The 13245-nt window shown below is 39.2% G+C and overlaps 1 protein-coding gene across 1 annotated transcript; it reads left to right on the forward strand.

The window, feature by feature from the left end:
* Window positions 1-7176: 7176 nt before the first annotated feature.
* On the forward strand, window positions 7177-12842 carry LOC306851684 (uncharacterized protein). The gene is made up of 3 exons (XM_079388116.1): window positions 7177-7420; window positions 9464-11479; window positions 12323-12842. The coding sequence occupies exons 2-3, from the start codon at window positions 9649-9651 to the stop codon at window positions 12343-12345; spliced, it is 1854 nt and encodes a 617-aa protein (XP_079244242.1). The 5' UTR covers window positions 7177-7420; window positions 9464-9648; the 3' UTR covers window positions 12346-12842.
* Window positions 12843-13245: the final 403 nt, after the last annotated feature.

Here is a 13245-nt window from a genome sequence, read left to right on the forward strand (position 1 = left end):
CATTTTATTGGATTGTTTTTAATATTTTTACCTAGGTGCTGGGTCATTTTAACGCTGGGTTATTTTTTTCTACCTAACCGCTGGGTTGAGCCTGTCTCTGGTGAAACTTCTCAACAATGCAGCTGCTGTGAACACAGACTTTTTAAGTCTACAGGAGAGAGCAGTTCTTAGCAATGTGGTGTAAGTTATATTATTTTACACAACATGAGGACAAGATGTCGGGTCAGCATGCAGCGGTCATTTGGTGCTGGAAACGGATTTTATTCATTATAATACTAAGTGTAATTCAATTTTATGTTAAAATATGTTCTCTAATTTCACCACTGTTTGTATTTGGGCAGGTTTTGGAGTCAGTCACAATTGATTATTGCTGTTCCCTATAGTAATTATGTGTGTGATTTTTAATTCCCGGCCCATTTTAAGTCAGCAATATAGTAATTTTTAAACAATAGATGACTTAAATTCAACAACCCAGCATGGTGGGTAAAAACGTTTAACCCAACCAGCTGGGTCAAAATAACCCAAGTTGGGTTGGTTTTAACCCAGCATTTATATCAGATTTAAATTATATTGTATTATTAAAAATATTTTGTGGTATGATACAATTGTACATAAGACAAGTATATAAACTTACAAATATTAAACTACTAAATTAAAAAACTAAAAATACAAAAAAACGATTAAAATGAAAAAACGTTTATGAGAGAGGGAGAGAGCATTTTAATTTATTTTATTTACAGTATGATCATATATGCAGTCTATATATATATATATATATATATATATATATATATATATATATATATATATATCTTTTTAAGTAATATGTACTTATAAATATTAAAATGAGTATACATACACATGAATATTTAATTTTTTAACATTTAATTAAAAAGTTATACATGGAGAGAGAGAAGGAGAGCCCTTTCTATGAATTAATTTTACCTATATAGATTTATAATAGTTTTTTCAATGTTATATTTTGCTCCCCGGTCACCCTTACTAAACGGTAAGCTAACACCATTTCATCCTGTTCTTACTAGTTTTAGAAATGTCAATGTTGACTGAACTTTGTTTTTGTTTCCTTTAATATTGCCAGTTTAATGTATTAATAATCCTATTTCAGAAACCATCTCGTCATTTGTTCATTGATTCATTGGTGATAGACTACTCAATATTCAGACATCAATCTGGCATCAGAACCATGTCTGCATACATTTCACGCTCTGCATGATGGACAGCGGCTGCACCGAAACCTCTATGATCAATACTAAAAGAAGCGTTTCACAATGATTAGCTGTTGTTTTCAGATACCATTTCTGTGTCCTGCCAACACAAGTGGGCAAAGGTACTCAAGTAACTTAATGAGATAGCATGGAGTTAATCGACAGGATAGGGCACCATTGGCTGGGACCTTGGCTCCCAGAACCCCCCTCCCGCACAGCAGGGCTTGGTCACAACAACACCAGTGATTGAGACTGACAGGCTGTACGCTAATAAAGAGATTATACGGAAATCCCTCTGACACCAACACTTCAGGACTGTGCTCGTTTGGATCTAGAACAGCTGCACCTCAAAGGTTGTCCATGCGTGAAGTTAACGTTACGTTTAGGCCGCAAGGGACACATAAACCAATCAGAATTAAACTATAAAAGGTCACAGAACAGTGCAACTTGTCTAATTTTTTGAAGAATGTTTCAACTGTTTTATGCCTGGGGGGTCCAAAACGACCGTTTTTACGGTTGTCAACATTTGCTTTCCCCTCAAAAAAGAAGTCATACACACATGAGGGCGATTAATTGACAACCAAATTTTTATTTTGGGGTCAATTATACATTTAATGTCATGTTGAAACTGAAGTAGCGACAATATTCTTCCAGAATGTGACACATATCAGAGCGTAATGGAATAACGGGGACTTTGTTCTATGCATCAGTTGCTGATTGGCTATTGAAATTTGGGCGTGAGCTTGCAAGGGCAGAGTTTAGGTGGATTAAATGATTGGAGAAGTGATGTAAATGTCAAAGAAGTCTCGTTTTCCCTGGAAGGTCCAGTTACGACATTTTGAAGTTATCGTTAGCTAAATGTAAAACCATAAAAAAGGTTCATTTAATTACAATTAAAACACATTTTATTTCAGCTAGTTGCCAAGGCCACATTTCTTATTTTTGTTTAGTTTAACTTGAAGTACTAAAGTAAATAAAAATGAACAAAAATATGGATATTTAAAAAAAATACTAAATGACAAAACGCACAAAATTACTAAAACTTTCAAATTAAAGTGAAAAAATATCACATTGAATCAAAAAATGTTAACAAAAATTATAGTAATATATTAATGATATTAAAGGTGCCATAGAATGCCATTGATACAGTATTTTAAATTGTTCTCTGATATCTACACAGAAGGTATGTGGCTTAGGTAAGGGCAAAAAATCTCCAGAAACGATTTTACATGTCCATTTACAACCCTAGGATTTCTCCCTAGAATGAAACGGTCTGTTTATTGGCTTATTTGGCAGGGTCATGAATAATAATGAAACTTTTGAACGATCAGTCGATTGCGTTATAGTTTCACTTTCAAGATATGCGATCACACGAACTATGTTTATATTATGGAGCAGCAGTACTCCCCACACATTTCACAACATCAGTGGTGCTCAGGATCTGGAAATCATTCACCATAATCCTCAGTCATCTCTGCTCACTCTGTTTATGTGGGAAGTGAAATCTTATGTACTGTAACAGGCTACAGCTAGCAAGGAGCTACCATGTCCCTTTAGTGGCATCCCTGCACATCACATCGCCTGCACAGCCTGGAACATAACATTTATTTCCATTATCTGCCATTTTCGCTGTTGACCGCGCTTGTTTATTTACAATACCTGCAGAACTTCTGATGGTTCAGCTGGTGGCTGGCCTAGAACAAGGGCGGGTTTATGCAAATGTTGGGGGCATCCCGACATAACACAGTCTGTGTTGTGTTCTGATTCATCTATTTTTCAGTGGTCTTTTTTTAATCCCGAGATTTACATAAGAAGGAGGAAACTATGGTGTTTGAGGCTCACTGCATGTCATTTCCATGTACAGAACTGTTATTATTTAACTATGCCAAGGTAAAGACAGTTTTTCATTCTATGGCACCTTTAAAATAACACTGGTTCACGATATGAACTATAACACGCATTTCAAAAATAGATTTCATTAATGCAGACTTCCAGTGCATGTTATGATATTGCTGCGTCATCACCTGGACAGCAGCAGGCCTAGCATGACCAGCTCTTACTTTGGATCAGATCAGGCCTGATGTAATCTCCCCTTACAGGAGTTGATGGATGTTTTGGGCTGGCAAGGAAATAAATAGGAAAGTGGAAAACCAAAAAATGTTCATTCCACCAAAGTTCTCCTAGGTACAGGTTGCAGAGGAGTGAAGTATGCCAGAGCAATCTATTTCACACGGCGCAGCTGAAACCTAATTACACAGATTAATGTCCCATGGAAGGTACCATTACCTAAATAGCCTCCTAAAAAAGGAGGAGACTTTGCTTCGGCCCAAATATGTGGTTTAAATGCTAATGGATCCTTCAAATCTGCATTCGAATATGTACGTCTTGACTTTCTCCAGTCTGCTGCTGGAGTAAGATTTTGTGCAGCCTTTAATTCCTCCTCTGCAGGCACTTCTCTTGACAATGAGAGTAAGCCTGGATAAGTCTCCTCCTTGCCTTCTCCGATGTGAAATATTTAACCAGGCCTGCCAGTGGCAGAGTGAAAGGCTAAACTTATCATTTAATACTGATTGGGTTCCCATGTCTCACCTGTTTAGTGGTGGGGGGGTGGGGGGGGGGGGGGGGGGAAGGGCGGGGGGGGGGGTTTGATCGGCTCACTTCTGATCCCGGTGTTGGTCAACCCGCCATGACACCGGCTTCTTACAATAAGACCTCGGTTGTGGCGGATGAGAGCGCGGGAAATGGAGTTGATAGTCGGAGCCATGAGCTTGACGTGGCCTTCGGTTGAATGTGTCCGACCAGAAGCACCCCACCCCCAGCTTCATCCCTCTGCTTACATACAAGCGTGCTGTCGCAAGGCATTAGCGTGGCAGAAATACACACACTTTCTTTCCACTCCATCCGAAGCCTGCATGGGCATTTCACAATAGCGGTGCAACATCTTGCCATCTCCATGCTAGAGCCTATGTGACATCAGATGTGCATTTACAGGCTTAGTGGCTGGATTTTGTGGGCTGTTGAAGGAAGAAACTTGTGCATGACCTGTGTGTTTACAGATGCCAAGTGTTTTTAGTTTTTTTGAGGAATTCCTGCTGTTTATCATTATAATCTGTCATGTCTGACATCTATCTATCTATCTATCTATCTATCTATCTATCTATCTATCTATATCTAATCTGTTTGTATGCTTGTTTTTATTAATTAATTAGTTCTCAAATTAATTAATTACATTTCATACACTAGTAAGACTCAGGATTGTCTTAATATAATTATTATGAAATATAATTTCAGTTATTAATTTATCTTTCACTTTTCAGACAGTGCAAGACAATTACTGATTGATTTATTGATTCATTATTTTATTCATTCATTGATTCAATTTTTTTAATAATTTTTTTTTTTAATCACATTTCATACACAAAAAAGTGGAAAAACATTTCCACAGTGGAAAGACAGAATTGTCTTTAAATATTTCAATTATTTATTCATTTATCAATCAAATTGCATTCTTTATTCAAGGTAAGTAACCGTCATAATGAGTAAAAAAAGATACAGGTTATTTTTAAGTGATTTAAAAAAGAATGCATTCATGGATTAAAATTGATACAAAAGGAATAAAAAAATACATAAAAAATAATATAGTGCAATTAGCAAAGTGCAACATAGTGCTCATGCAGTCACTGAATCTGGATATATTTTTATTATATTATTTTTATATAAATTATTTACATTTCCCTATCCTCTGTTCATCACACACGTGCACACATAGCCACCTACACAATCATAACTGAGTTACTTCATGTTCTGTAAAAATAATCCTGTTATCCTATTTATAGATCGCTCCTTCAAACTGACCAATCCCCCATGTTCCTCCCCTTCGCTTGAATGAGGATGATTTTACTATGATTCTTTGGCAGCTTGATAATCCTTCACCGTCGCTCAGTTGCGCCATGAACCAGACCGAGACTGAATGTCTGACTCGATGATGCCTCCAGACAGATGTGGCATCCTCCATGAAGAAATTAAAGCTCAATGAAGGAGCGCAGAATTTTCTTGCAGATGCTCAGTCGTATGAAATATTCATCACAGAACGACGCATTTCCAGTGGAACGCACATATTATTCTGGCCTTGGGGCAAATTTTGTCTGATATTTTAAACAGGCACACAGTAAAACACTATTTTGGCCTTAGCACAATCCTAAATATTCCATTTCATTCCCTGGCTGCTTTAAGGTCTCAAGAGCAATTTCTGTTAAATAGATACTTATAATCTTTCTTACTGTCCAGTTGCATCAACCCAAGATGCACACGGGCCTTTGTTCTGATTCCCCAACAATTAGCTTCAGATAATGAGGTCAGTTGTTCACATTTCTATTTGCGGAGCCTGTGCAAACGTCTTTTCATTTTGTAAGGGAGTGTGTAACACACTGTGAGATGTAACACCGTCAATTTAACCAATAAGAAATTAGCTACAGCTAATTTGACATTATCATACCAGCCTCCTCAGGTGAGAGTAAAAACAGTAGACTCTGGTTTATATATTAATTTGACATATTAACAAACATTAAAGGACAAAACCAGCATCTAAATCATATAAATTTGATGGAGGGTGTTTATTTTTTAAAAGAGCTGTTTTACCTGTATTTTTCATTTTGTACTTCATTGCATTTGTTAAAAAAAAAATCAGAAATGTATTTTCCCCTCACTTTGTCTATAAAAAAACTAAATAAAAAAAATACAAATTGAAGCAAATATATACATATTTTTTTAATTTGCTTATTTTTTTTAACCACAATAACATTATATATACACACATATATATGTATATGTATATATATGTATATACACACACACACATATACATACACACACACACATATACATACACACACACACATATACATACACACACACACATATACATACACACACACACATATACATACACACACACACATATACATACACACACACACACATACACATACACACACACACACACACACATACATACACACACACACATATACATACACACACACACACATACATACACACACACACACATATACATACACACACACCACACATATACATACACACACACCACACATATACATACACACACACCACACATATACATACACACACACCACACATATACATACACACACACACACACATATACACACACACACACACACACATATACACACACACACACACATACACACACACACACACACACACACATATGTATATGTATGTATGTATGTATATATATATATATATATATATATATTTTAAATGTCTATCTGGCAAATGTCTATTTTATTTATTCTTACCACAACAACTTTATTTAAATTTGGTTTTACATCTCACTCTTGGAGGCTACTGAAAATAAATAAATGAATAAATTACAGAAGCATAACTTTATGATTTTTTTTTAAATGTCCATTGTTTTTACATCCCATCATTGCACATCTATCATAGCCTACTGAAAAAAAGAAGAAAAGCATGTTTCCGTTTTTTTATTCTCTCACTATTTTTTACCACAACTTTATGCACAAATGTTTACCTACAGCCTACCCCTCTTGCACGCTCTTTATACTTGACGTTATTTTACACAGTTTATGGATTCGTTGTATTTTCTAAACTACTTAAATTCACAGCAGACAAATCACATCAAAGTTTAAGACATAGCAGTGAGTTACAGACACTCCCCAGTCTCCCCGACCACTCGATCTGTTGCCCTGCGCCACCGAGGTGCAGAAACAATCCGCAGACCTGCCGCGGCCAGTCTGAAGGGTCGTGATGCAACATCACCACATTTCACGCAAATCAGGGGAGGTGGCTGAAATTAAAGTTACCATATCAACCCCGTACAGTAACCCTCTTAGTGTTGGGGGCGGGTGTGTGTGTGTGATGGCAGGGTGGGGGTGGTCTCCCTGGTTGCTAAGGGAAACAGGGTGAGATAGATGGAGCCGCAGCTACGCGTCTGTTAATACCAGCGCTCGACCCTCAACGTCCCCGCGCGCGCAATTCTCCACACACACACACACACACACACTGATCTCTCTTCAGTCAAGGCATGAGGATGCGAGAGGGGATTTAGTTTCAGTGTCTTTTCCAGTCTGCAGCAGATTATTACCTTTCCTCCAGCACACGGGTCGGATTTACACACGAGGAACAAGGTTCGCAGATTATTTTCTTAGTTCTAATGTTTTTGTTGTATTATTATGAGTATTTCTGTGCAGAACTTCATTTTGCATTTATGTGTCAAAATACATACGTGTTTATTTGAACACTTCTCCTATGCAATGCATTTACAGTGGTCTTCTTATAAGGAAGTGCAGAGATTTATTTGGAAAGGACAATAGGCGCGTAATGACTGCGCCCTGGATTTGAATTCGTTGGCATAGTGAAATTGAGTATTTGGTTCAATGAATCCGTTTCCAGCTTGTCTTGCTTTGTGTTTATGTTTATGAATAAGGACATCTGCTTCACTATTGCGTGTTTGCTCAAGCAACTGTTACGAGTTCGTTCATTCATTTATGCGATCAACTTCGCCAAACGTGCCAGACTGTCCTCTCGCATATTATTATCAGACGCACTCAAGTGTGAATTTGCTACCAATTGCGTCCAGTCTGTGGTGTAGACTGTGTGTCAGTGAAATACCTTTTTTACAAAGCAAATGCACTTCGGTCGCTGAATTGGATCCTAACGAGATTTCGAGAATAAAACAAGCATGGCTTTACCACAATAGACACGGAATTCGCGCGCGCTTGTGCGTGTGGCGCACGGGTTGTTGTTGTTTTCCCGCTGAATGATGATTTCATAATTCCCACATCACACATTTACACGGTGACAGACGTGTTAGCGGTTACTGGAAGCTTCGTGAATCGAAATATATTTTTTTAATTATTCACAAACTATTGTGAGGTCCTATAAACTGGTGATCTGAATCAAGTGACGTGAATGAGCATTGTTCAGGGTTGTTTTCCAGACACAACAGAAGTAGGATGTCGCCTAGATTCTTTTCGACGCTTTTTTTGGCAAATAACGTACTGCTCGTGCAACGCCATCAATTAAAACAACTTGGGTGATGTTGATATCAACACATTTTTACAAAATGGAGGGGACGGTTAGGGACGCATTAGCAATGCAAATGAGGTTTTGAAGAGCACTGGCACCTGCTGTCTCGAGCACTTGCATTGGCTTTTCCCTCGTTTCTCATTAGAATTATGTTCTACTTCTGCAAAGCAAGGTTTGAGTCCACACTTAGGGCTTTATCGAGGGAGCTTCTCTAAGTCTCTTCTACTGCGTTTGCATAACAAAGGGCAAGGGTTTTGTCCATGAAAACAGGAGACAAAACCATCAAGCCTCAATTGTCCCGGTGTCAGTCGGATGGGCAAGCAGGGTCTTGTGCCCCATCAGTAAACAGACTCAGTCACGGCAAAATCCAATTAAGCCATGTTCTTTCCATCAGGCTTTTCACAAGGCAAAGAATATTGCTTCTGTTTTTTTTATGCTACTGTACTCATTTTACGGTGCATACAGTCATAAGGTTCCTTGAATAAATCAATTATGTAACAATGTCACATGTGGCTTCACCTCTAGCGTCTCAGACCAAATACAACGTAAAATAATTAGAAATTCGCAAGTGGGTCATTCAGAGGAAGCATTAAATTGCTTTAAGCATCAAGAAAGCCTGACGAAAGATCATTTTTTTAATCTCAAAAGAATCCTCTGTGTATAAAGAAAAACAGCCCCAGTGTTAAGCAATATAAGTTGACCTAGGGTGAAGAGTTTAGAGGTTTATAATAAGATCTTTCATCGTCATATGGGCAACAGTATGTGGACTTATTTTTGCTTTTGCCATTTCCACATGCTTGCCCGACAACAAATATGTGCGCATTTACGCAATGAGATCAGCTAAATGTCAACAGAAGATGTGGTGTATTCAGCTCAATATCTTATATCTAGATTTTCTAAAGTACAAGAAAAACTCCAAATACCTTAAATAGTAAAACACATCGACCATGTGTACACTGTGACTCCAAGGTGACTGGAGGCACTTAAAGACAGCGTAAGTTTGTCTAGTTCATACTTTATTTGTACCTCATGTAGAACACAGCAGTACAGCTAAGATACACCAGTTTCAAGCATTGTAAAAAAAAATGCTGATTGAAATACATGCAGTCAATTTAAAGCTAATTGTTGTTTTTTCCTTCTAGCTTTGAAGTCCATCTACTCCCATACGGAATATGATGCAGAATTGCCCATTTTTTATGGAAATAAGTTGGATAGGAACACTCCCAGAGCTGTTAGCTGATCATCAATGAACTCAGTCCCATAAAGAACAAGGAAATAAATATATTTCAACGAGGAAGACCTGACAGTTGGCGTTTTTATTTTCGATATGGCGGCAACCGAGGCTAATGCAGAGCCTGTCCAAGCAGACATTGTCGAGAACAAGACTGAGGTAGAAACCACAAATCCAGCCCCTGCTTCAACAGAGGAAATACAGCCTACTACTGAGGCACCGCCAAGCACAGAGCAACCAGCTGATAGCAAATCCAAGCCAGCCTCTGAGAAAATATGGGACTCTTTTTTAAACAAAAGTGGGCTTGGAAAAGTAATGGGAGGGAAGAAAAAGAAGGAGCAGCAGACAGGAGCTGAGGATACTACTGGCGAGGAGCAGGACAAGGTCTCTAGCCAGAACGATCAAGGGGATGCTGCAGGCCCTAAAGAGGAGGAATCTAGTCAGCCAGCAGAAGCTGGCGAGGCTGCAGCTGATGGGCAGACTATTGAAAAAGCACCAGAAAATGAGGAGGCTTCCCAAGAGCAAAAGGCATCTGGTGCCAAGCCAAAGCAAGGAGAGAAGTCTAGTGTTAGGGACTTTATCCGCAAGCCTGTGGCTAAAATTTTCTCGCACAAAAGCACAGACAAAAAGGAGGGAACAGGGGAACTCCAAAAACATGGCAAGGTTCGGTCAAAATCACTAGACAGGCTGGAGGATGCTGATGCCAGTACAAATGTGGCAGACCAAGCAGAGGAGCCTCAGACTGCAGACGAGCCAGACAAGTCTAACCCCCAAACAACGAAAAACATGAAACGCTGGCACTCTTTTAAGAAACTCATGGCTCAGAAAAGTCACAAGAAAAGCACAGACGAGTCCAAGGATGCTGAGGGTGCAGAAGGAACCAGTGCAGATGGAGCAGGAGACAGTGGGACATTGGATTCCACTACAAAGTCAGAGCACTCTGGGCAAAAAAGGTGGAAACTAAAGAGATCCTGGACATTCCAAGGTCTGAAGCGAGATTCATCAGTTGTTGGAATCCACAAACCAAAGGACAAAGACTCTTCAGATTTTAAAGATGAAAATGCCCCAGAGGCTGAACAGGGGACGGAAGATGTAAAGGTAGCCAGTGACGTAGAAACACTGGAGAAGACTAACGCTGAGGGCGAGGAAGAGAAAGAAACAACTGCTACTACACAGCACGCAAAATCGGTGGACCAGCATGCAAATGAGATCTGGACCTCTTTCAAAAAACGAGTTATTCCCAAATCAAAGAGGGCAGCTGACTCTGGTGGAGTAGAGGAGGAAGCAGTGGGTGAGCAAGAGCAGACTGATGAACCACAGGCGGGTAAAGACTCAGGCAAGACAGCCAAGGCAAAAAGGACACACTTCAACCGTGCTGTGTCACTAAAGAACTTCATACTGCGAAAGGGGAAAAGCACAAGCATGGACATGGGGGAGGGTACAGCAGCCCAGAAAGATGGAGATGGTACTGGTGAGAGTGAGAGTGAGGCTAAAGATGTGGATGCCCTTGATGATGCAGCTGGGGCAACTGATGTCCCACAGACTGAATCAGAGGAGCAGACTGTGGCTCCGAGTGAGAGCAATAATGAAACTCAGGTGACAGGCGAAAACAAGAGTTCTGATGGAGAGGAGAGGTCCCACACTAGTGCACCATCTGGTCAGCCATCAGACAAGTCTCACGTAGCGGATCCAGCACAAGAGGGTGGAGGCCAGACAGAGCCAAAAGCCAATGGTGAGAATGGATGCTCGGATGCTACATCAGAGGACACCGTAGCACACAATCATGAAGCAGCAACCCAGAATGACGTGAAGGATGAGGAGACCAACCAGGAGACCATAGACTCTAGTGGCAAAACTTGTCCGAAGGACGGGAAGATCCTCAATCAAGACGGGAAGTGCGATACGGTCAATGCAGTTGCCCAAAGCGGTGAGTGTGAAGCTCCAATTGACTCGAGAGATCTACAGCAAAATGGAAATGACAAAGCAGAGTCTAAAGTAGGAGTAGGTACTAATGTTGAGGTAGAGACTGGGAGGGATGGGGCCCCTCAATGTGGAGGGTCCCTTTCTGGGTCAGCGAAGACCAATACAGATGAACAAGAGGAGGCCTTGAAGAGGATGTTCTATGAGGTTGCAGCTTCCATCGTTCGTGCAGTTGTATCCTCAGCCACTGAACAGTTAGCCAAGGAGAATGACATTCTGGACAGTAGTTTGAAGTGTTTCCAGCCTGAAAACAATAGCAGTTACACAGATATTAATATCAGTTACTGTCACAGAGAAGTTACTTTAAATCAGGGATCTCTGTATTGATGCTTGCCGATCCTGAGCACCTTCATCTGTGTTTGTGGGAACATGTTCTGGTGTTGTGGACACCGTCACCCCTTTAAAACGTGAATTTTAGGGTCAGTGAATTCTAAGGAAGATACAGGAGCTTTACTTGAGCCGTTGTAAAGTTATCCAAAGTAGCAATTTGTGTATTCTGAAAAAGTATTCTATACATAAAGTAATTTATTCAAGGAAAGATTACAGCATGTCTCTATGTTAACATGGAACCACTAATAATTGAGTGTTTTTGAGATAGAGGTTTTTCACAATACTGTCAGATGCAGTTGTGTAGTGTTTGCTGTCCTGTATTATAAAGTTAACAATTTATATTGGTGAATCTAAATGAACCTATTCTCTGTGACAAAAATGTGTGTATAATTAATGAAAATTTTAAATGTAGAAATATATTGTAATATATTCTGAAATCTCTTCTGTTATCATTTACCAGAAAAAAAGGCGGGAAACGTGTGACGCCACACAAAGAGGATTAGATCTGCATGGGATTCGCTCAGCGAGGAGCTTTGCCCCCTCCCCCCAAAATATGGAGTAATCACATGTTTACGCCACGATTCACCATGGTGAGAGATGCAATCCACATAGTTTAAAAAAATCTTGAATAGCAATAATTCAGAATCATCAATCAGCGCAGTTCTTGCTACCATTCCATCATTGTAAATGTTTTGCCTGTCTACTAGTGAGATTTTATATTGTCATAAATGACATTCCTTTGAAATGTTAATCTCAGTGATCACAAAGTACCGTGATCATAAAGACTGTTAGTTTTATATTAATTGACATTCTGTTTGTAGTTTTCCTTTGACTAGATATATGTGATACAGACACATTTGAAATAACAGCCCGCCAGACTGCCCCCGAATTGTGAATTCAATACGGAATGTGCTCTAATCTCTGTGTTTTTGTTTTTAGACTGTTATCTTGTGTACATGAATAAACCACCATTAAACATTAAGTACTTCTCTGGGTTTTCTTGCAGATTATACCATCATTGACAGATTTTAGAAAATGCTGACTAATAACAGATTAACTAGGTTTGCCATTTGGGGCAGTTGTAAAATACACTCAGCTAATGCAAATCAATGGAGAGAATGCTTAGTTTCCCTCCAAAAATACTGTTTTGCAATTAGTGCATAATTTGCATCTTGGAAATGGGAATACACATTACATAAAAACCCTAATATGAACACTGTATTGTGGCAAATGTCAATTTATATTGGATTACTTTAACTGCAGTTTAATATCCTACTCTATCCCCTTGATATTTGTATTGAACTCAGCTGATTATGACTGTACCATCATTGACTACCATCACACTCTTTTTACACTAAATCATGCTATTAGAACGTTAACTGC

The sequence above is a fragment of the Barbus barbus genome, assembly GCF_936440315.1.
Source record: "Barbus barbus genome assembly, chromosome: 31".
Classification (NCBI taxonomy): Eukaryota; Metazoa; Chordata; class Actinopteri; order Cypriniformes; family Cyprinidae; genus Barbus; species Barbus barbus.